The sequence below is a fragment of the Anas platyrhynchos genome, chromosome 3 (genome assembly GCF_047663525.1).
Source record: "Anas platyrhynchos isolate ZD024472 breed Pekin duck chromosome 3, IASCAAS_PekinDuck_T2T, whole genome shotgun sequence".
Taxonomy (NCBI): Eukaryota; Metazoa; Chordata; class Aves; order Anseriformes; family Anatidae; genus Anas; species Anas platyrhynchos.
In genome coordinates, this window is record NC_092589.1 from 52,054,643 (window position 1) to 52,078,780 (window position 24,138).

Consider the following 24,138-nt stretch of genomic DNA (forward strand, 5'->3'; position numbering starts at 1 on the left):
GAGTAATGTTTGCAGAGTAATATTGACCTTATAATATGTTGTAAGAAAGCACAAGATTTATATTGTCTAATACAGCCAAACACGATACCATCTAAATGCTAACTGCATCAGCATGTATGTAAAATTCTACTAAAAGGCCAAAATGAAAATCTGTTATTTCGATTTTCTAGTTGCTTTGTTGACAATTGTTTCAAATTGAAAATGTATTGTATTTGTTTATAAATCACATTAACTGTTTCAATATCTGTAGAATGCATCTCCCACTATAATATCTTTAGGTCAACCTCTGCTTGTAAACTCATGCGTTCAATTTCGGTTTAGACAACAGTAGATTTATTATTTGTTAGCCACCACAGCTGACAAAGTACCAATTTCATAACTCGTAAATTCAGAGTTAATGCCTCCGAAATGTGGATTGATATCTGACTTTTTGGTATGGAAAGTTATATCTGCTTGAGTTGAAAATGGGACAGATTACACTGTATCGTGAACACAATAATATTTGAGAGGTTGTGCCTTACAGACGGATTCACAGACAGCTATTTCAGTAGTTATTTTACCCTCTTAGTTTGTTGTTCACAAAATTGCATCCTCTTGCATTGTGTTAAGCTTCTGACTTGGCTACAGCTTGTTTTTAACATACCAGCCATGCTTCTGGTGTCTATCCTTTCCTACAACTGCCACAATGATCTGTAAAACTGTGGGTCAAAGGAGGTCACAATCTCTGATTTTTTTTCGCTTTTTTTTTTTCTTTCTTTTGCTAGTTTTCAGCTGATACTACTGAAACTTGTCATTAACTTGAATAGTATCATGTTCAGTTCCTAGTGGCAGTACTCAGTCATAATTTCCCTTCTCCATTTTAGCTGATACCTTGACTCATTTATAGTCAAACAGAGTCAAGTCACAGCCAGCGTTAATGAGATTTTTCTATTTGGGTTCTTTTTAAATAGAGATTTCTGTGTCCTCCAATAATTGATGCCTTTCAAAGTAACCAAAATCTATTTCACAGTTCAGATTAACTGTGTGTTTCTGTTTATATAAGAATACCAATTGATTGTGTTCTCATGGAATAAAAACTAGATTGCCCAAGCCACCAACAGTTTAAAAAACAACACATACCAACACTTCCTGTATTTACTACTTAGCATTTATTTTATGTACCCCTATTAACAGCAATTTTTAACTAGAGTGCTTAGTATAGGTAGGTATTTTGGAGTAAACAACATTTAATCTCTGAATGTTTTTCTGATGGTGAACCAGTTTTCAAATTAAAGCAATTTAATTTGCTGCCAGCACCACTTGTCAAACACACAATTCATATAATAGCAATGTTGGTGCTTAGCCAAAAAGACATCTTCTCACCATATGATTTTTAAGAAAGCTGCAGTGAGCCAGGTGGAAAATTCCTGCAACAAATCACAATTTCAGGTACCGCTTTTTCATGTAAGGCAACAGTGCCATCTGGAGTTAGTTTTGTATTAAAGCTCATTCGTCACTGCAAAGAGTATTTCTGCTTTGTATCACCATTTACCAGTTTTTTAAACTAGGAGACTCATACTACTCATTGGTATTAAATGCTTGTTAGGAACATTTGTGAAGAAAGTAAGTTTTCCAGCATACAGGTGTTGTGATGATTTTTTTACTTTGTCTTTGTTGTTTCTCTTTTCTTTCTTCATAATCCTTAATACTGAAGTTGGACAATATTTGCAAGTAGAACTGTTAGCAAAAGGTATTTCATGACTAATATATAGTCATATTTATTATTTATGACTATTATTAATAATAGTCATATTTATATAGTCATATATTATTTATAATATATATATATATTATATATATAGCATCTTATAAAATATTTTATTAAATAAAACTTTGCACAAGTGAAACAATAAAAAAACATTAGCCAGGATAACCCAAGTAAACAGAAATCAGAAAGTGCCAAAAATATATATTGATTTTTATCTACATCTCTTCCTACTCCCTGGGATCTGTTAATGGTGCAAGACTTCAGTGGAAAAATTGTAAAACATAAAGTCTGGATTCTTATGCAAAAGGGAAAAAAAAAAATTAGAAGGAAATCTTGCAACTGCCAATACCATTTTAAGTTGATTGTGTGAGCAAAAATATTTTAAGATTTGTTTTGTATATTTGATTTTCAGCCACTTTTGGGAGGAGGGGGAAGATGCCGGGAGGTGTTAGATTTTACTTTTGTTGCAGTAAGAGCAGATGTTTTATTGTGCAACTGTAGCAACCCAAAAGTTGAATCATCAGTGGGGGCTGAATACTGACTGCAACACATATTTTAGATATAGCCCAAGTTACCTCATCAGTTTCAACTGTCAACTAGAGCAGTCTGTCTATCAAGCTAGCATAGTAGGGTGAGATCAATTGCCCAAACCAGGCAGGAAAGGCAATATCCTTTGGAATATAACCTTTTTTTCCTCCAGAGCAGCGAAAGTTTCTTGCACTTATTCTGTCTTCCCACAGGACAACTTGCTGTCTCATTCTAGGGCAGAATTTTGTGAGAAGTTTAGCAGGATGTTCCTTTCTTCCTTTCTTCATCTCTTTCCCATCTTGCCTGTCTATAGTAAGTAAGTGATCACTTCCCTGGTGTTTGATGAAGCAGATGAAAAAAAATAGACCACTGAGAATACATGATGGCACTACAGTTTTAAGACCTGTAGTCAACTAAGCCATGCTTTAACCTCCCCATACAGTATTGGTGGTTTGCTTCTGTTCTGGTGCAGCTTTACTGCAACTTAAGTGTCTGGATGAGCCCAACTTTAAAAGATCCTTGACATTTCTATCTGTCCAGAATCATTTTCAGGGTCCAGTCAGAGACGGGAAAAGCAACAGCTGAGATTCTCAGTCATTCTCCAGCTAAACCTAAAAGCTTTCATGGGACATGTAACAGTCCTTTCTGTTAACTACTGTATAATCCCACTAAGTGCTTACAGCATGTGGGAGATACAAGAAAGTATTTGTATCTCAATCAGAAGTTACGAGTTTGAGACAGGAATTCTTTGGTGTAATTATTCAGCTTGTTATAGACAGGACTCTAGACTGGATGTCGCTATGGTCTCTTCTGGCATTAGAGTAAATGAATCTCTGACAAATGACTGTAAAGTTCTAGAGAAGCTAATTTCAAAAGTTGCTACCAGCTGTTCGTCATCACTGTCAATTGGTGTGATGCCCAAACTTTCCTGTGCGCCATACATATACAATAACTGCCACTGAGAGTTTCTGATGATTGATGCATCTCTTGTCAACTGAAATTCAGCCATGACCTTTTACTTTCTGTATTCTCTCTCTGCCTTTCTGCTTTTTGCATCCCAGTGCAAAGCATTTGTGTAGTTTTGGCCTTGGGAAAAGCCCCAAGGAGCCACTCACATTCTCCCTTACGGCCTGAGTGGACTGCAAGCTCTATTGCCCGACTGCAGTCAGTGCCCACTCCAGGAATTTCTGGAGGATGATCCCCAAATCAGTGAAATCTGCTGAGGGAACATGGACAACACAGTCTACTGGTAGCTAGCTGTGAGAGCTCAGCTGAATCCCGTCCTAAGACCCCACACTAGAAATTAAAACAGAATAGCTCATTTTAGCCCTGTCATTTCATATGCTCAAATGATATATATTGAGAAGTTAGTAATTAAGTCCAGAACATCAAAATATGAAATTTCAGAGTTGTAAAATATTTATAGAATCCAGACAAAGCTTGTGTTATCCAATGCAATAGATATTTTTTGTCTGATATGATTTAGCTAATAACACTGAATGTCTCTTGGTGTTTGCATAAACAATAAATAACTTATCTTTAACAAATAATAATTCACTGAATAATGCATGTGCACTAGTCTGATTTATGGTGCTAATATGTTATGATAATGTGAAATTAAATGGAAAGACACTTGTGTAATGATATAATTTCAAGTAACATTATCACTGTTTTATATTTGCATTTCCTCTGGAGTTGTTTTAGTAGCTTCAATATTTGTAGAGACTGCTTTAAGTTTTGATTTCCTTATTTAACGTATGCTTTGTTTGCATTGAATCAATTTATGCTTAGCGCTTTGGTACCATTGTACATTATTTAAGGAGATACATTATTTGAGGAGAATAGAATGTAATTTATACATAAACACACGTAATATATATTTTAATATACATATGTAATATTATTTACATTTGCATGTGTAGTTACTACATGTATGTTATAAATATGCTTGTATACATTTCAAATTTACATTTTATATTTCCATATAAGCTCAGCCACAGCATTGCAGATCTGATCCAATGCTCATTAAAGCCAGTGGAATATCTTAGTGGACTTTGGAGCAAATCAAGCAGCACTTTGATTTGCCCTCCATGGAAAGAGATTAGAAAAGCATAGCATTAAGTGAAAGGTGCCTTGTTATTATTTTCAGACTCTAAAACAGTTACTAATTTCCTCTTTTTCAAAGAGAAATTGCCTGTTTAATTTAATTGATCAAATCTAGGTTTTCAGCCATTGTTTTAATGTTTCAAGCACTATGAATGTAGGGTGAGACAGATTTCAGACACTGATCTTTAATCTTATATTGTTGTGGATCCAGTCCAGCTTGTTTCAGTTGACTTGTTCCAATGCTATTAAATCTGTATTCTATTGCAGAATTCATTTATCCTTTTTTATTTTTTAACAAGAATATGGCATGCAAAAAGTCTAGTTAATAGCTCCCCCCGGCTAAGACAGTGCAGAATGAAAGTGTCACAAATGTCATTTCTCAGCATCTTTACTTCAAACACAGGTCATACAATGAGCACATACTTGTGAAGATTAAATAACTAATCCAAAAATTTGTCTGACTATTGTCTGACTATTCTCATTATTATTATCGTTTTAATTTTCCCTAGTATGCATCGTCTCAAATATGTTTCTTTGTTTCAAGTTTCTTACGTTTTGGGGTGTGGTTTGATTGTTCATTTGTCTGTTTTGTTTGTGTGTGCTTCTTCCCTTCCACTCTTTCAGGTTTACAGGGATATGAGGTAGTGAGAATGTTGGCTTTGACTACTTTGAACTTCTCACCTACCAGGTGCATTGCACTGATAGAATTTGTATGAGACTATATAAAATAACTAAGAATCAGATTATTATACTGTAGATTGCAATCTCCTTTTTGGACTGACCCATTGACAAGGCAACAGTGCAGGGACTCTGGTAAAATGACCATTAAGTGCCATTTAGAACAAATAAGGCTGTCAGAATACAACCACCTTGTAAGTCTATTCTTAAAAATTGTTTTGTCCCCAGTTTATTTCTTATTCCAATAATTAATTATACTATAGTACTTAACAGTATCATCTAATTATTTGGCTTTTCTTTGTCTTTCCTCTTGCTGTTCTATTCTGTTATTCCATCCTGTATGTTATATGGGGAAAATACATTTATGGATGACCACGGTATCCCTCAATTCACTGTGCATCGTAACTACATGTGAACAGCACATGGTGAAAAACATGAGGAGCGCAGTTTTCTTCCAGCACTCAGTAATCTTGAAGGACAAAGGTCTGCAAGTGTTCCTAAATCAAACAGAAAATCAAAAGAGAAAGCAACTGAGAAGACAGAAAAGGACAAGTCCAATAAAGATAGGGGATCACTTGTGTCTCTATTTCAACCTGAATGTCAGGTGAGAAAAAATTTAAGAATTTGGATTTGTTGAAAGTGTAATATTTATGCTAAGTATTTTCTGTTCTGTTGATCAGAATTGCTAGTACTTTTAGTGTATCTCTTGTGTTTCTCTATGCCCTGCTTTGCCAACTTCTTACTTTACACCCAAAAACGATTGAATTGCACATGTAAAGGACAGGTATCCTCCATTTAGAGATGTGATGTGCTCATTTCTTTACGTGTAACACAACCACTGGCAGTTTCTTTTGAACATCTAGTTTCTGTCTCTGCTGAAGTTTTATTAAATTCCATTAATTTGTCATCTTGATTTCTAATTAGTCACTTGTACTGGTTTTCATGGAACCCTCAGGGAGATAAAATAGGTCTTTTCCTTAGGTTAGTTCCTCTCTTACATGTTACAATTGTTATTAGCTTATAGATTTACAGTGGAAGAAAAATCACTTACCTGCTTGTAAATTCTTCTCATCTGTGGTAGGGTAGAATGTATTGTGGTTGACCAACCTGTATGCATGTTTTAAAAGTAATAACTGACTTTATGGATTGCAAACAGATTAATATAAGGTGAAGAAGAAACTGGCAGGTCTTCCTTTAATAGCATTGCCTTCGCTGTTTTTTGGTCATTTGTTCATTTTCGGCTGCCTCATGGGTGGTATTTCAGTGGGAGAACATCTCCATTTTTTTTTTTTTTGTGAAGAAATTTCTACTACATTGTTTTGTTGAATAAAGTTATTGCACAGCAAGCTTCCTTATGATTCATATCCACACCTCATCATATTGAGTTCAGGAACAGTGCCTTAACCCTTCTTCCAGAGCAGTCAGAGTGGCTGCATTTGAGACAGTTAGCCACATAAATGTGATGCAGTTCCAGGCTGTGTCAGATTTCTGCCTTCAGCTCCAGTGTTGGGGTATGCTACAGCTGCTGGGATGATAGGTTTTGTGAGCTCTTCAGTGCGTCACAAAAATAGATGCAGGTTTCAAGAGGAGACTGCCTGCTGATTAAGAAGATGTCTGCCTTTAGTCATGAAGAAAAGCTGAGCTCCTATCTCTACCTCTGAATCTTGGGCTTCAAGCTTCTTGAGATGGTACACTTTTGAGAAATATTTGCAGCACTGTATTTTATTTATTAGTCAGACAGCAGAATAGACTCCTACCCTTTGAGCACTACTTGCATCCTATGGTTCTGGAGAAGCTTGCATTAAAGTAGTTTAGAGAATTTGGGAAGTGACTGGAAAGAATCTGATGCCAACAGAGATAGAGCAAGATACATTTCTACAGAAAAATCCAGGTTAAAAAGTAATAAGACTTCTGGGGAAAAAAAAAAAAAAAAAAAAAAAAAAAAGCGTGGAAAGAAGAAAAGGAAAGTAAGGGAAGGAATGAAGGAAAAAAAACTTGACAGGGAGATAATTACATGGAAAAAAATGTTCAGACTGTTGAGAAGAGCTGGGAATGTAAAGCATGCTAGATTAGGGGTTGGGCAAGGCATACAAACTAAGGCATACCTTAGAGTGGCTTGTTGCAAAGCAAGTTTCCTTTTCCTTTGTCAGCCAGTTTTTGTTTAGTTATGCAAGTCAAAGTCTATCAATGTATAATGTATACCAGCTGTGAAAATTACAAAGGTACAGAAATACAGTTTCATTCTAATAGTAGTAATAGATTTATATTTATAAATATGTTTACGGTACTTCACTTTCAGCAAGATGCTTTAAACAAACCGTACTGGACTTTACGTCTAGTTAGTGAGCAGAGAGAGGCAGAAGTTCTGGAGGTGAAGAAAGACACCCAGCGAGCAGATGAGATCAAAGCCATGAAACAAGCATGGGAGTCTGCAGAGCCAGGAAGAGCTGTCAAGGTAATCAGAGAGCAATCCTTGTGGTAATGTGTCTTCACAAGTTGCAAAAACTGTTGTGACAGCTGAGCAGTTACCAAAACTGAGACACAAGTTCTTGACTCTCCTCTTCACCACTTGGTGGAAGATGGGAAATTTTTTCACAGCCGAAAGTATCAAAAGTGCTGATGTGCATGACTTCTGGCAGGAATCTATATCGTCTACTTTAGGCTTCTTGAGATCACTGAGACTTTAGTTTCTGTTTTACTGAACAGAGAAAAGATTCTCCTTAGAACACTTGCTACCTCTGCACAACTGCAAAGCTGCCACTTGTGGCAAGCTGAATGTTTACCATGAACAGATTCTAGTGAGAAATACATTGCTATAAACATGCCAGGAAGATTCCTGTTGAAGAACTGGCACCTGGCCATATCATCAATCTAATTGTCTCCTACAACCAGGATTCCTAAATTCCTTCCGGGTTGCAGGTACCCATGAGCCTGTACATGCCACTGTGTATTAATCCACCATTTTGGAGAAGCAATCCTAATTCAGATGTATCAAATGCAGCTGGGCTCTTTTAACACAACAGTGTTAAAGATATATCTCAGAAGCAAAACCTCATTCATGGGTCTTTCCAGTTACATTGGCAGATTTTCTCATTTTTGTGTATGCAAAGCTCATACAATTTTCTGACACCATTTTATTAAATTCTGATCTAAGGAGAGATGCATTTCTTTGTGGTTTTGGTTGGTTGTGCTGGGACTGAAAATGCAAGCACTGCTTCCTAAAGATTAACTGGAAATGACTCCACTTTGATGTGACCACTTTGATGTACCCACTTTGATAGACTCTTCAGAATGCTGTTCTATCACCATTGCCTCTTTTTTTTTTTTTTTTTTTTTGCTCTGAAAATCAACTGAATTACAGCTAAAGGCTTCCATTTTAAAAGCTTCTTAGGTCTATGGCAATATTCTAAACCAGCTATGATTATGAAAATTACATGCAGTAGTAAATGTGCATAATACAATGAAAAAGGTTTAACTTGGGTTTCTGCTATTCTAAGTAGCTTCTCTTCTTCATTCTTCTTCATCACCTGTCCCCAGCATCTGTTATCTCAGGAGTCACATACCTGTTGACCCAGGGAATTAGATGCCTGACTCCAGGCTGACATATGGCTCCCCTGTTCATTCTGGCAATCTGAGCTCTTAAGAGAAAGTCCAATGAGTCCAAGTCACCTTCTGAAAAGACAAGCAGAAGTGGTGATGCCTGTATTTAGCATCAAAGATAATTTAGCCTGAGAGGGTTTGCACTCATAGATCCCATTCCTCAGGATGAAGCCCAAATCACCAAGGTTACAGGAGCTCCTAGGATGAAGTACTAGCTCCGTAAAGAGATGCAGTGAGAGGGGCTCTGACTATGCGTTCGGCTATGAGGAAACAGACCCTGTTTTCAGGGGCTGATTTTCTTTTTAAATCCACAGAGTATTTTAAACTGCCTGGAGGTCAGGGGTTTTCCGGTAGTTCACTGCATCTTTAGTGTACATACTCCGTGTCTCAGGACTCATTTAATAGGAATCCTAGCATCTTTTATGTTTCCTGACCCAGGCAGAGTTGTATACTGCATTACTGACAGCATAATTTTCTTATTTGGGATATATACTAAATATAAACAGTATTCACTGAGAAGAGTCAAACCCTTCAAAGTGTGCTGCCTACTTTCTATTTTGCTGAGCTACCCTCTCACTAAGGTTTACTTAGAGGTTCTTATTCATATACTCAAGATACACTTGCTTTAAATTTAAGATAAACTCTAAATACTAGTGTCAATTTATTTCCCCTCTATGCAACGCATTAAAACTAAAAAAATAAAGGTTCAAGAACATTACTAGAAAAAAAATGGATCTTTAACGTTGACAGGTTATTATTTCAGAAAAAAAATGATCTGTAATTATGGCTTGAATATGACTCTAACATAAAGCATAGTCCTCATATTTATATTCTTTTTCCACCAAGTACCTCCTTACATTATCCATGTTGTCTGAGGAGATGTTTTCATAGATCAAACCAGTGAAATATACTCACCAGTAATAATAAATTGGCATCATATCTCAGCATGTGCTGGATTCAAAGATTTACTGTCCTATTGATTGCATATAGATTCCTACTTTGAAAATTCTTTGGGCTTTAAAGTATGCAATAAAAGTCTTATCTGGATTAAAACTTTGTTCTGTAGGCTTTTCAGGAACGCATGAAGTTTATTAATAAGCATGCTGCAAGAAATTCAGAGGAGTCTGTAGCTGAGACTGACGTTGCCAGTTTAACACCCAGATCAGAAGAAAAAGGTAAGGGTATAACTTTCTGTAAGGCGTGTCATCTTGATTTTTGAGCATTGTAATTTTAAGATGTAAAAGGACATTATCACTTGAAAGAAAAATATGTCTAAAAATTAATGTGGTGTAAACACCACAGTACAGGTTTTTCTGCTATGGGTTCTCAAATATAGCCTGTACATAGCACAACCACTGTTTTAATGTACAGTGTGAAATTAAACAGTAGGATTTAAAGCATTCTGCATAGGTGATTGAGTTCCTTAAAACATATTTAATGTAAATAAATGGAGAGAACAGCCCCTTCAAAGGAGTCCAAATGCACAGTGGCATGCTTAGTCTCTATCTTCTCTGTCCCCTCTGTTTTAATTGTTATATTGCACCAGCTGCAGAATACTCCTACTGTGCTAGAATTCCAACACTAAACAAAGCTAGCATTTTTGGAAGCTCAGTGCAAAATACCTACTCCCTCAATTCCAAGTTTGGTCCCAGAGCTTTTGTAGTATATATGTATAGAAATGTATGCAATGTATAGAAATATTTTTTAGAATGTTTAGCAGCTGAGATTGCATATCACTAAGACGCTACTACTTCTAATGCACATTTTATTTGTTTTAATGTTTGTGGACAATGCTCTGGAAGTGAGGTATCCAATAGTACATAAAACACATACAGAACAGCACCAGTTTCCCAGAAACCTGCACAACAGTTGTCTAATTTTTCTTAAGAGTGACAATTTCTATGGGGTCTTCCTCTGTATTCCCCAGTAATTATTGGATGCTGATGAAAATCTGAGCTAGATATAAGGCTGCAAGTCTTTTTTTTTTTTTTTTTCTCCCCTCCGCCCCCCCCCCCTTTTTTTTTCTTCTCCTGAGAATAATGCTGTGATCAGGTCATCAGATTAATAAAGAATAATAATACTCAGTTTGCTTATGACAATATCTGGCCATGGATATTTGCATGGAACTAGAATTTGTGACTAGTATGTAACCTGTTAAGATTAGTATTTTGTTAGTCAGGTAACTAATCCTCCCAGGAATGTTTCAGAACTTATGGCAGAAATAGTCTTCACCTTATGCTATTGACGAATGCATCAATATTTACTTTTTGCATTCCAGAAGAACTTGAAAAAAAATATTATTTTATTTAACTTATTGGGTAAGAACTTCAAAATTAACAGCTGTCTACCAGGTTTTTTGTTCTAAACTAAGCATTTGAAGTGCAATGCAATGTTTCATGAATTAGAGAGGTGATAACCCAGTGACTTTAAGTTGTTACGGTTCAGTTCCCTAGTGTGTGGGAAAAGTCAGTAATGTTCTTGAACATTTCTGTAATGTTCCATGTCTTAACGAGAGTTTTCAGGCTTTAGAGAGTAATTTTCTGATGGGCAGTGTCTGAAGTACTTCCAAATTCTGTGTCAATTTCCTACACTAACAGAGACGTCTGGTATATTTGTCTAGGTAAATGCAGAGGTTTACTTTTTTGTTGTTGTTTTTTAATGCTCAGAGATCTCTTTCATATTGTTGGTAAGAAAATATTAGTAATATCTTTAAATATTTCAATTAATTAATTGAATAAATAGGTTAATAAGAGAGCTTTTATGGAAACAAACTACCACAGGTGTCATTAAATCTTATCAAATTTTATGGGTTTTTCCACCACAGCCAGATGAACTGAAAGAAGTGCTGGAATAATCACAACACAGCTGAGCACAGTGACATTCTTAATATCATATGTATCCCTGTATTGTGAGAATGCTACATTAAAGCATAACACATATACTATCCATGTGATTAAAAACATAGTGACTGCATTCTTACAATTTTAAATTGTCATGGGAACTTTTTTCTTGAGATTGCTATTTTCCAAACAAAACATATGCCCAAAAGTAAATATATTTTTTAAAATATAGCCAAGACTGAGCAATCAGATTTTTATAGATTTTTTGTTTATGAAAGTGATCCCTTGCTTATTAAAATTTATTCTCTAGGCATTTTAAATTGGTTATTCTTGTTTATATTTACACATGACTCTTTCATGAGTCATTTTGATTTAGCTAAAATACATGTACAAATTTCACTCTAATATTTTTTTTAGCATCTTTGATTCTATCATAAGTATCAGAAGTAAAAATGCAGAAATATTATATCACCTCCAACCCATATTCTCTATTAATAATTCATTTTGCTGAGCCAAGAGAGGGGAAAAAAAACTATATTACAAATTAGATGGACCTGCCTACCATAACTGAACAACTGTTTTAATCTGTTTTGCTGTAGGTTCTTTTTCTCTTACCTCAGAAAAGAGAAAATCACAAGAAGCTATTGACCCAAGTTTACCAATACAGCAGAAAAAATGGAAGCCTCCAGACCTTAGTCCTTACATGAGGTAAACTACAGCAAGAAAAAATTGCCAGTGAAACAAAAATGAAAGACTAAAGGGTTTTGTATATATAGGAATTAGTAAATGCAATAAAATTGTTTAAGCACTTATATCTCATCCATGTTTTTATGCCATATAATAGACGTGAATTTAGACTTAGTCCTTCACATCACTGATGTAAGCTACAATTCTGTCACATACTTGTTAAAGTTGTTGTGACAATCCTGGATCATGTTTAATCTGTCCTTCACATCACATGCACAGAGTCACGCAGTAGTAAATGTAGAGTGTAGATGGTATCTTGATAGTTTTCCACTTTGAGTTTCCTGGCATAAATGTTTTTTAAAATCAGAAAATCAGTGCTTTCCTACATACTAATATAATTTTTGCCTTTTCTTTTTTTAATGTGTTGCGTGTCAAAGGAGTAGAATTACTGCATTGCGTGTAATGAAAATGTGACATAAAAACCTGAAGGAAATTCATATGCATGCAAATATATTTATTTCAGTGATCACCTTGAAAGAAATGCAGAGGAAGTTTGTCATGATATGATGCTAGGCTCAATATATTTAACAAATGTGGTTTAGTTAATGATAATAGTTAATAACTGAAATATATATATATTTTATATATACATATATATACACATATATATGAATAAAGCATATATTATATGCTTTATTCAAAATAATTATTTTTGTTATTGCATATGTCAATATGAACCTGTCTAGCTGATATGCATGCACTTGCATATTGGCTGTGCTGCAGCCAGAAACAAGTTCAAGCACAAGTCCACCTGTGTTCATCCTGGCATTTATGCAACTGGTTGATTTGCAGAAGGTCTTAGACCTGTTTATTGCCCAAATTCAATTTTAAATTGAAAGGGAAACTGGTGTTATATTGAAATGAACAATATTAAAACAATAGAAAATATGGGAAAAGATCTTCCATAAGTTTGAGTTATGGAACAATTTCATTTGTCTTTAGCTCTTTGACTTTTACACTCATCATTTAAGTCAGATAAGAAAAATAAAACAAATGTTTCAGTGCTGAATTATAATACCAAAAACTTCTAAGATATTTCTAAAAAACTAAGATATTTCTTGCAAATTAAAAATGTGTAACATGTAGAATTTTTTCATATGCTCAAAGATGAGCATGATTTTACCAATATTTTAAAATAGACACTCATGCATAAGACCATGCCTCACCAATGCACTTCCTTATTGGTGTTAAGTATAAGAAGGTGAAAGGTGACTCCTTAACCATATCTAACTGTACAACAGTTATTTTACATTATGTAAGGCAAATATATACATACAGTTATTATGAAAACTATACAGCACCCCAAACTGTATATGAAATGAGATTAATATATTTGTTTTTCCTTTAGAAAAACAATGTCTGAATCTGTGCTAAGAAATGAGTCTATCATTCAACAGCGAGAGACACATAAACTGGAAAAAATCAACCATTTTAGGGAACTTCGAGAGCTGGTTTTGGAGCAAAGAGAAAAAGAGCAAAATGCTAGAGCTTTATTGAAGCAAAATGTACTTGAAATGTATGAGAAGCTACAGGTAGGTTTGCAAGTTTACGCTCCTGTAAATGTTACTCTGATATCCACCATTTGCATGAATATCTCGATCAACAATTCTCAAAACTTTTGCATTTCATATCAGTAATTAGAATTAGTGTACACGTTTGAAATTTCACTTGAGCAAAGGTTAAAACTAAAGTCCATAGGAAACCAAACAAACCAAACAAACAGTACTACCCAACATCATTAATATTCTTAATATATTCTTGTTATAGTTCTTTGCAAAAACAGAATTTTAGGCCTATCACCATAACAGTATAGTTTAAAGTGAGAAGAAATTGAACATTTGATATATACAACCAGATGTACATTACATAAAGCATCTCTGTTTGTTTATTTTGTAATGTTGTGGAGTTGCATTTGTGGGTTTTTCAAAGTAATAAAGAAGATAATTCTTGCTCCTAATATGTCCTACAGCAAAGATAGAGAACACAGACTTCCAGGAATATACGTGATGTCAACAAATAACTGGAATTGTTAATACTTAAATCCTGGTATCGCTAGTGAAGGTTCCATTGCTAGGATTAACTCAACCAATTCATCACACATGAAATTGGTACAAATATCCTAACAAACTTGGCTTAACTTTTGATTGTCAACAGGAACAAAATGTACCTTTGATTGTCTGCAGGAACAAAATGTGTTGTCACACAGTGGTGATACAATAACCACTAACAATCAGCTGGTGACTGTTCAGAGTTCTTAAAAGTGGCTAAGAGACAATAAAATTAATTTTAGATTAAACCAACTGTTTAATTTAAATAACTTGAAAACACCTCCTTAACAGGTACCCAGCCAACTTTGTTTATATTACTTAACAATAAGCCTGCAAGGAGCCATAGTCCTCTACCGGTGACTGATTGATCCCTAATAACAATGTGTCCACATTTTCAGATGTTGCTATGATTTTGGATGCCTAACATATATTTTTAGGGAAAACATTTCTAGAATAGTTCGTCTGCTTTTTCAAGGAAGCATGTACATTTAAGATGTTCCACAGTAGTAATCTGAGTTACTTGCAAATATGCATATTGTGCTGATTAGTAATTTTACAGTTTTTTTAAAATGTAGACCGCAGAGAAGTATATAAAGATCTCCATGTATACCCATTTTCCAGGATGGAAACATAATGGAAAAAAGTTTTTAGAAGTGTCCATGTCCTACTTGGCCTACATCTCATTGAAGGCTGATGTGATTTAGGCTCCTTGAGTTTCTTCTGAAAATGAGACATGAGCTCCTAAACCATTTCAGTACTTCGGAAAACTAGGTTTAAGTTTTTTTGTTTTGTGGAATATAAAAAATAAGTGTGTTTATTTTTGTTTGTTTGTTTTTGTTTGTTTTGTTTTGTTTTTGACTTATTTAATACAACAAAGCCAGTAAGTAACAGAAGCAGGACTAGACCCAGATGTGTAACCAGTTTTTTGCCCTACCTTCTTCCCACACAATTAGCATATTGAACCAGCAGTTAAAAATAAATAAATAAATAAATAAAAATTTCATGACTTTTCTCTTTTTTTTTTTTTTTATGGTGAAAAGCTTGATATATAGCTGTGTCCCTGTGACAAATAAATAACAATACATGTCTGGGCAACAAGAAAAGGAGAGAGGCCCTCCGTGTACTTATACAGTCAGAAAGTGAAATATAACTACAGGATGCAATTGCTTGTGATAAAATGCAGATTCATGTGTTGCTGTCTGGTTTTGGCTAGGCATCCTTAGATGAAACACGAGGCCAAGTTCACAGCATTCGGGAAGAATACAGAAGCAAGCTGCTAGAGGCTGAACGCAGAAAACGTGAAGAGCTGGCAGCTCAAGAAGCAATCCTGCAAACAGAGCAAGAGAAGAAAAGCCCAGATGCACAGAAAAAAAAGCAAGGAAAAGGATTAGGAAAAAGAAAGTAGTTGATAGTACTACTGAATTGTACTTAACTCTTTGGGAAATAAAATCTATATGCAAAGATGAAAGACTAGTTGCTATTTTCCAGTGTTTGTGTCAAGTATGTCACGTTTTATCTCTCTGACTGCTGCTATCAAAAAATTGATTTAGTATTCTCTTTATCAAAGTGTTTGGTATTTCGCTTGTCATAAATGGTACTCAGAACTATTAAATTGTATACTTTTTACTGGAAATACATTTTGCAATAAAAAAATCATATTGCATTCAGAGTTTTCTCCCCAAATCATGCTTTCATTTTGTTTTTTTCAAACAATCAAAATGGAGCCAGTCAAGAATGAGCCAGAGTTGGAACAGTGAATGTAACCTATCAGTCTTGAAGTCATTTAACTTGGCAGAAACACGAGCTCCTTAAGTGAATGACAATTTGTGAGTTTATAATAATTAAATAGTGGCATACCACATATCTCTTATGCAGACGTTGGAAGGCTTCCCAAAGCTTGGTTTTGTAGACACTCACAAGCTATCTGTGTACTGTAGTATTTTTTCCCTTTCACATCTGGCATCATTCTCGGAAGTGGTTTTGAATCTCACAGTAGTTCTCTGTAGTGGCAAGCTCATGGTACAGCCAAGGCTTGTTGAATGCTCCCTTAAATCTTATTACTCTCTTTATGTTTCCTTAACTATATTTTTCCCATGGTGGCTTTGCACAAAGTCATTATAATAAACCATCAGCTGGAACTTAAAAATATTTCTTAAAGGTAGAAACAGTGTGTGTATGAAATGGCGTTCACAGGCTTTCTGTATAAAGTTCAAAATATTTCCCTTCAGCTCTTGCTTTGATTGGTGTAGCATTCCTAATTTTTTTAATACTGTCATCAAATACAAAAAAAAATACATATTTTCATACTCACTAGGTAGCACTCTGTAATAAGAGAGAATGGTCAAAACTTTTACAATGGAAAAAACTCCTTCTAGACCAGATGGAGCTGTTATAAATGGCTTAAAGAACTTTCTGTATGTAGTCACACACCGAAGTCTAGGAAGATTGACTGCCTACATGTTGTATATCTACAATATGTCCATTTCATTATCTAGGTACATGAGAAACTGAGAATCACCTATTTAATGTAAATCACAAGAAATGTTATCCTTTGTGTCCCATCCACTGATACTGGATATCCATTGCATTTTAAACTAGCTTTTCTTTTGCATCTTAATGACGTACCAGATGTTCAGCTTCTGCTGGTTTTGCTCACCTCTGTTTTATCAGTACCTTACTGCCTGGCTTGAACTTGACTCATTCCTCTATCAGTCTGATGTTTGTTCTTTGTACATCGTCACACCTACACACCTGCTGTGATGCCTCTGCCTCCATTCGGCCCCCTTCCTCCCATACAACATAAACTAAACTCACTGGACTGAGTTTTTGTGTTTGTTAATAAGGAATTGACAACACAGCCCTAAAATTGCACTGATGATTTTTATTTCAAAGAGCAGGAGCTAGCTTTTGCTTTGACCCATACATGCTGCAAATGAAAAGCCTGTCAGTCTTGTGCTATAATTGCTCTGACTTTGTCCTCTCTATTTTGGAATATAGGCTATACTGCTTTATAATATTCCATCTTGTTTCCATGGCAATAGCACGTGTTGGTTGTCTTCTTATGTGAATCTCTAATGAGCTTCTGTAGAGGAAGATCAAGCTGAAGTTCTGTTCTTGATGTCACTGCAAGTGCTATAATGACATTCTGTTGTAAAAATCAATCCAACACCAGAAGCCAGCATAATCGACATCTAAATGTCAAAAATTGCAGCTAATAACCTGCATGATCACAACAGTTATAAACTGACTGAAACTTAGACACAGTGTACTCAGATCTACAATATCAAATCTAGTTCTGATGTTATGCGCAATGCTTAAGCTTCATAATTTCCTCATTTTAAAGAAGTTATGTGGCATAGGCAGAATCTGCTGTGTCTTTAGTGGCTCTTTTGTCAATTCAACAATGCAGGTATGATGAGGGAGTTATTGTCATGCTATTTAATTGCTTGTACTTTGGAGTATGTACTGTTTTAAGAGAAGCACAGCAGCCATGTTATTAAATACTTCTGCACATTCCAGAAAACCAAAATATCCACTTACATTGTAATGGAGCCTGATAGTCAAAAGGCTTTTTTTGGATTGTGCCAAAGAATTCAAAAACATTGGACCCAGAAATGAATGAAATTTCTAAAACCTCAGTTTTACATCAACACTACAGCTCTTTACATTATGACATTACATTATTACATTGCAGGCTAAGTTAGTGGGCAGAGTTGAACAAAATTTACGATAAAATGTGCCTGTATTTCAAAGAAGTCATTGTTAGTAATTTAAGGAGCTATCATGTTTAGTACTTTACTTTAAGAAAAACAAATAAGTAAAAGTATCAGCTGTGTTTAAAATAATATGATTTTTGCCTCCAGTTTGTAGCCCAAGTTGCCCTAAATTCAAACCATGTGTGTTCACATGGATAAAACACTTTTGTCCTTTTGCCCTTTAGGAGTAAGAAGGCTTTTAAGCATCATGATATTGAGAGATCTACCCAACCTCTATATCAAAGGAACTTATTGCCTATATTCAGTACAAGAAATTGCTCAAATCCTATTTTTACATATTGCTCCTTTAAGAAATATATCATATTGCCTCAAGCATTTGTATTTTCTCTAGGTTTCCTGTAATAAAAGCTCTGGAATTGGTCCTGTTTATACTCAGCTTGGACATTCAGAGCTGGATTTGGTAAAGGCATAAGGGTAAGTTTTAAACTGCGTTCTTTCTTATTCAGTAAAGGACTTCAGCAAAAGACTGGAACATGGGGTCGAGCCCTTTACAGAACAGAATAGATAGGAGAAGCATTTCTGAATCAAGACACAATTGCGTGATCTTTTATGACAGTCTTTTTGGAAGCACAGTGGAGGAATGGCTGCATGAAAGCATACTTTACCAGGTGCCTGGCATCTTCAAGTCACAGAATAGAGGGTTTGAGGAGCTTTGTTTTTATTATTTATTTTTTTTTTATTTGTTAGCAGTTTCATTCTAACGTTACTTACAGAAAACAATCCTCAAGAAATTAGCAGTTTTTCACTTACGCAACCGCTAATTTTTGTACATGGAAGAGTCTGTATACGAAGAACAGCCTGGATATCTATGTTGATCTCTAAACATTGTAGTTTAATTGTCTTGTGAGTTGGAGATCTATGTGTTTCTCCCCTGAAATGCCAGATCTTATTTTTGAAGAAAAACATGGCAACACCCATCTCTGTACATGCCTTGAGTACCTCCAGCTCATGAACCAAACACAAAACTAGTTCAGATCTCTGTGTTTAAAATGAAGTCAGGAAAGCTCTCAGTACCTGGTCTTTGTTGAGGATGTGCACAAGGAGAAGCAGTTTCAGGAGTCAGTGCAGTGGCATGTGAGACTTGAGCCTGGTTCCCTTCCTGTGGATCAGCCAGGAAGATCAGCAAACCTCAGGAGAGCAAAGTTTAGAGCAGTTCTGGAAATACTCTGCAGTTATACTCGGTGATGTGCTGTAATTTTGAATCAGAGATTCTTTAGAGCAGGGGGATGCGTTTAAGGCTCTGCTTAGGGGTTTGTTTTATTTTTGTAGAAGTAAAACAAAAAGAATTTGTTTGCTGTACCGATTCCTGATACCCATTTCTCATGCACATGGTGCATAGACCGTTATACAGAGGAAAATGTTTAGACATTCTGATCAGAGAAAGTTTTATAAAGTTTCAGAGGCAGTTACAAAGTGATGTAGGAACCTGAGAAAGAAATAAAGTCCTTGACTGATAATTCAGAATAATGAAGATTAACTCCCTAATGAGTTAATCACAGTAATAATTCTTTCTAGCTGTGTTCTGCTAGGCTTTAGCTGTTTTCATTGCTTGATCCTTTACTTTTGACCAGCTATTAGTAATGAGAAAGGATCTTTTCCATTAAATACATATCTAAAGTTACTTTTTTAACGCAAGTAGCTTCATTAATCTTCAAATGACTTGTCCCATCTGCTTTGCTTTAATTTGGCTGGCATTTACACAGTGAGTTACAGACCAAAAACCAGACCATGCCCGTTCCAGGATGCCTCGCTGCTGAGACAAGCAATGTGCTGTGAAATGAGGCTCAGTTCTAAGCTGCCAGCCTGCTCACCCCAGCAATGTGCAATTTACCCGCTATGTAAGGTCTCATTTTAATTCAAGGAAGAGATACAGCATTTATGCACATGCACAGCATTTCCTCTCCAAAAGGCAAGAAAAGTGTCTACATATTTTGTCTGGCAGAAAACATAAGAGAACAGCTTTGCATAATCACACAGCAGTTTGCAGAATAAGAGAAATCTCACTTTCAGAGCTCTTCTTTCCTCTCATTCATTTCCTGAATCAGCTCTAATAAATTTACCATCCAGGTAATGTTTCAGTGACTTAAATTTTCTTGCAGAAAAACAAGATGCTATTGTAGTACCTATCTCAGAAGAGAACAAAGTCAGGAAAGAAGTAGGAAATCAGAAAAAGAGAAAAGACAGTCCGTATGGTATGAAGTGAGACAATAGCATAAGGGAAAGGTGTTCTGAAGATGTTGCTAGCTGAAATAACAGAAAAGAGAGGTTTGTGTGTGTGTGTGGGGGGGGGGGGGGGGGGGGTTCAGGTAAGTCTTAGCACCTCAGACTTCTGTGATAGTAAGAGCATGATTAGGGATGATGGTTTAGGGATTAGCAAATTCATCTGAGATTGAGCTAAACAGAGACAACTGTAGCCAGGACATGTTGCTTTGTGTCAGGCACACTCCTCTCTGAAACCTTGTGTGTGTCTGCCCAGTACCTGCAGCTCTTCCTACTGTCAAGCACCAAAATGTTTCCTCTTTTTGGACACAAGAGGTGTTTCCTTGCACATGGTAGCCCCAGTGGTTGCAGCACAAGCCATGAAAAGCCACAGCCATGCTTCTGTCCCCTCAGCAAGGGTTTCTGTATGAGTGTGCTCCACTCAGCTGGATATCACAGACATGTTGCTTGGCTCCCCTTGAGCTGGGGCCACTGCTCAATGCTCATGAGACCAGACACAGAGAAGTCCAAGGGAGAGCCACACTCTGAATCAGAACCAGCTAGCTGAAAAACTGGAACATGGGAGGAGAAGAGAGCACCTGCATGTCCAGCGATGTTGTTAAGGTTTAACTTACGAGTAAGTCAGATTAATGAAGTGTCTTGCTAAAAAGAGAACATTGTTTTGTGGCCTGGAGTGTTGTAGATCTAATTTCCTTTCCAGGTAAGCTGGATATGTTACAGGTGGCAGAAATACCCACAGAAGATATCAGCTACAGGCAGGGTGCAGAGGCAGTCAAAGCAATCAGCTGTGGTATGAATAAGACTAAGAATAATAACTTTACACATCGAGAAAAAAGAAGCTGCCTAAGGGGACCCACACTGGCAATAAAAATGAATTCTTCCTCTTCTCTACTCTACCCAAGCCAGAAATCACAACTCAACTCTACTCCTTCCATTTTAAGTCAGTAAAGGTCTCTCTATCTCCTCTCCTCCTTTTTTTTTTTTTCTTTTTTTTTTTTTTTTTTTTCCTTCATTACAGCTAAACCTTGAATTAGTTCTGGAGACAGTTGTGGGCAGAAGCTAGAACCACAGATCTAGAGAGGCAAGGATGACTAAAGATGCTCTGCTTCCAGCCATCTGGGTAGACAAAAGGATGAAAACTTTTATATCACACAGTTTTACACATCTGTTAAAAATATAACTCTTGGGAACCAAAAAAAAAGATGAGACCAGAAATTAGTCTCAAATGCCTGAAGCAATACTTATACTTTTTTTCTCTTCTACTACAGAAATGTGTCATGAGTGGATGTGAGTTTCAGCTAATGAAGGAATCAGAAGCTGCATCCACTGAGCTTATTCTTACTCTTGATTCTAGTATGTCACAGCATTTTCCCTTGCTTTTCTACTGTGCAATTACAAAAGGTATGTTTCCCAAAAGAACATTTCTCATGTTTGTTTGAGTGGCTTTCACCTAAACTACTTTTGTAGTTTCAAAGACTTTATTGGTATCTTAGCTTCTTGAGTATTTTGCTTTCTCCCCCATATGTATTACAGTCTTAACACATTGCAGCTGCTACATTGCAGATGGAAACTGTTTTGATAATTGATGCTCTGAAATACCATTTATGCATACACTGTGCATAAAATCAATGTTTTTTAGGGTATTTGTCTATATCCATATCTTCTTTCTCTTAAAGTCTCTGATTTATTCACCACAAAACAAAACAAAAAAAATTGAAAATTGAGAAACCTGGTTAAAGTGAAAAAAAAAAAATTACTTCCCTGTCATATCATTTACAAATGGGATACAGAGAAAGGCAAGACAAGTTGTACTCTATTTCCCATCTTTTCACTGACCTTAGCAAAAGCTAGAGGTCTATTATTTTCTCCCATGTATCTATCAGCATATGTGTTGAGCATATCATCCATATAATTTAACACACAGTCAGCACTGATACAACAGTGCTGATGTTGCAAATCATGTGTGAGACATTTTGTGTGGTTGAGTCCCTGCTTGGTGGAATGCAGCTGGAGGTTTGCTGGAGACCAGGACTTTGCCAGCAGGATGCACTAGGGTAGGGCACTCAGAGATATCACCCTAGATGGTCTGTTTAAATACATTGCCTTCAGATACAACAGGACCCTGAGCCTCCTTTTTCTATCCTTTTTAGGGGTTCCACTGGTTTCATTACTGCTTTTTTTTTTTTTTTTTTTTTTTTTTTTTTCCTTATCACCCTGATGGTGGCGTCTAGATGAGGAAATAATGTGGATGGTGTAAATGACTTTAAAGAGCAACCTACAGAACTGTTGTTCCTCGGTCACTTTCTGGCAGTGATAGCACAGATAGTATAGAGGCAATGCATATCTGGCCAATTGAGTGTGGATGCTGAGTCATTCAGCCACTTTTAAAAATTCATAATGATTATTGCCTGGAGGAAATTTCTAAAATGAGACACTTAAACTGTGCCAATGTCAACAGGTAATATACACTGTGAATAAGGTAATTAAGAGTGTGTTTACCTTACTAAATGATTTGTAAATTTTTGTGCAGTCCTGATGCTGCTGTTTTCGTGCATAAAATCTAAAATGTTGTATCTACTAAAACAAAATATGACAGCTTTACAGTCGTTCTGAGGAGTGGAACACCTTCCCCCTCAATGAATTGTTTCCTAGCCTCATAAAAACCCAGTCCAGGCAAAAATGCGGCAGCACTCGGTGCTTCTTTGCCAAACTGAGGAACTCTTTGCCAAAAGTTTGGGGTTGCTCAAGATCCAGGGCTGGGTGCACTACTCCTTCCTGCCAGGCACGTTGTTCCCAAGCCCCTTACGCCTGAAGCCTGCTGCTGCTGCTATCTGTGCATCCATGCAGGGACAGGGACAGGGGCAGGGACAAGGACAGAGGACAAGGACAGAGGACAGGGACATGGGGGGCAGAGCGGCGATGCAGAGCGTGCAAGGCTCCGGCGGCAGCAGTTGCGGCAGCAGCTCAGCAGAGGGAGACGGTCCCGTGCTGCCAGAGGGAAACGCTGGGTTTCTGCTCGAGCCCGGCTCCATTCTGAGTCTTTTCGTAGTCTTTTGCTTACCCCGCAGCGGAATCTGTCGTCGGTTTTGAGCAGTGCTGGAAATAAAGTGAAAAATGGTGACTGGAAGGCACCGGTCTGCAAAATAACAATAGTTCTGTCTTCCAGCTAGCCCTTCAAATCTGCACACTGCCTCGCCCTATTCTGCTTTTGAAGGAGAATCAATCTGTGTGAACTGGAAGGATTTTGTTTGGCTTTCAACTCCTCTGACCACTCAAAGACCAAATGTGTAACTGCTCCACAATAAATCCCAAACACAGTTCACACACCCAATGGATGAATCTTCACTGCTACAAACTCCCATGAAATGCTCCCTTGAGCCTTTGAATCCTAGATTTTTTTCCACTTTTTGTTTTTAGTACTTGTCCTCAGGCTGGATAACAGCTCAGCTGACCTTTCTCCTCCAGCAAGGCTGACAGAGGTACAGAGTATTGATCTCACTGCAGTACAAGAGGTTCAGCTGAAATACCAATACTCACTTACCTTGTGCAGTGTAGTGCACTAAACTTCTAAAAAGTACAAGTGCTTGTTCAGGAGGCTGATTAAATCATTAAAAATACCTGCTGTCCATTGTGCCTCCTGGCATTCATTGTGCTGTAGCTGTGACTTGTTTTATTGACTCATTATAAGGATAAAATGCACTGGGGACTCAGGAACTTGCAAAGGGAAGTATCTGCTGTCCCATAAATTGCCCCTCTAATTCTGTAACACATTATGGTTTAAAGACAGGTCATAATGTTCCCAATCAGTTACCAAAAGGTAGGTCTCTAACTAGAAATGATTTTTTGAG

At 36.5% G+C, this 24,138-nt stretch overlaps 1 protein-coding gene across 3 annotated transcripts in view; it reads left to right on the forward strand.

Moving 5' to 3' along the window:
- Positions 1-15,959, forward strand: part of ADGB (androglobin) — a 111,961-nt gene extending 96,002 nt beyond the window's left edge. For all 3 annotated transcript variants that reach the window (XM_072035896.1, XM_027454322.3, XM_027454324.2), the window contains 6 exons: positions 5,479-5,663; positions 7,359-7,514; positions 9,726-9,834; positions 12,099-12,207; positions 13,595-13,778; positions 15,508-15,959. In XM_072035896.1, coding sequence (XP_071891997.1) covers positions 5,479-5,663; positions 7,359-7,514; positions 9,726-9,834; positions 12,099-12,207; positions 13,595-13,778; positions 15,508-15,699 — 935 coding nt within the window. In that variant the 3' untranslated portion in view covers positions 15,700-15,959. The remainder of the gene's footprint in view (positions 1-5,478; positions 5,664-7,358; positions 7,515-9,725; positions 9,835-12,098; positions 12,208-13,594; positions 13,779-15,507) is intronic.
- Positions 15,960-24,138: the final 8,179 nt, after the last annotated feature.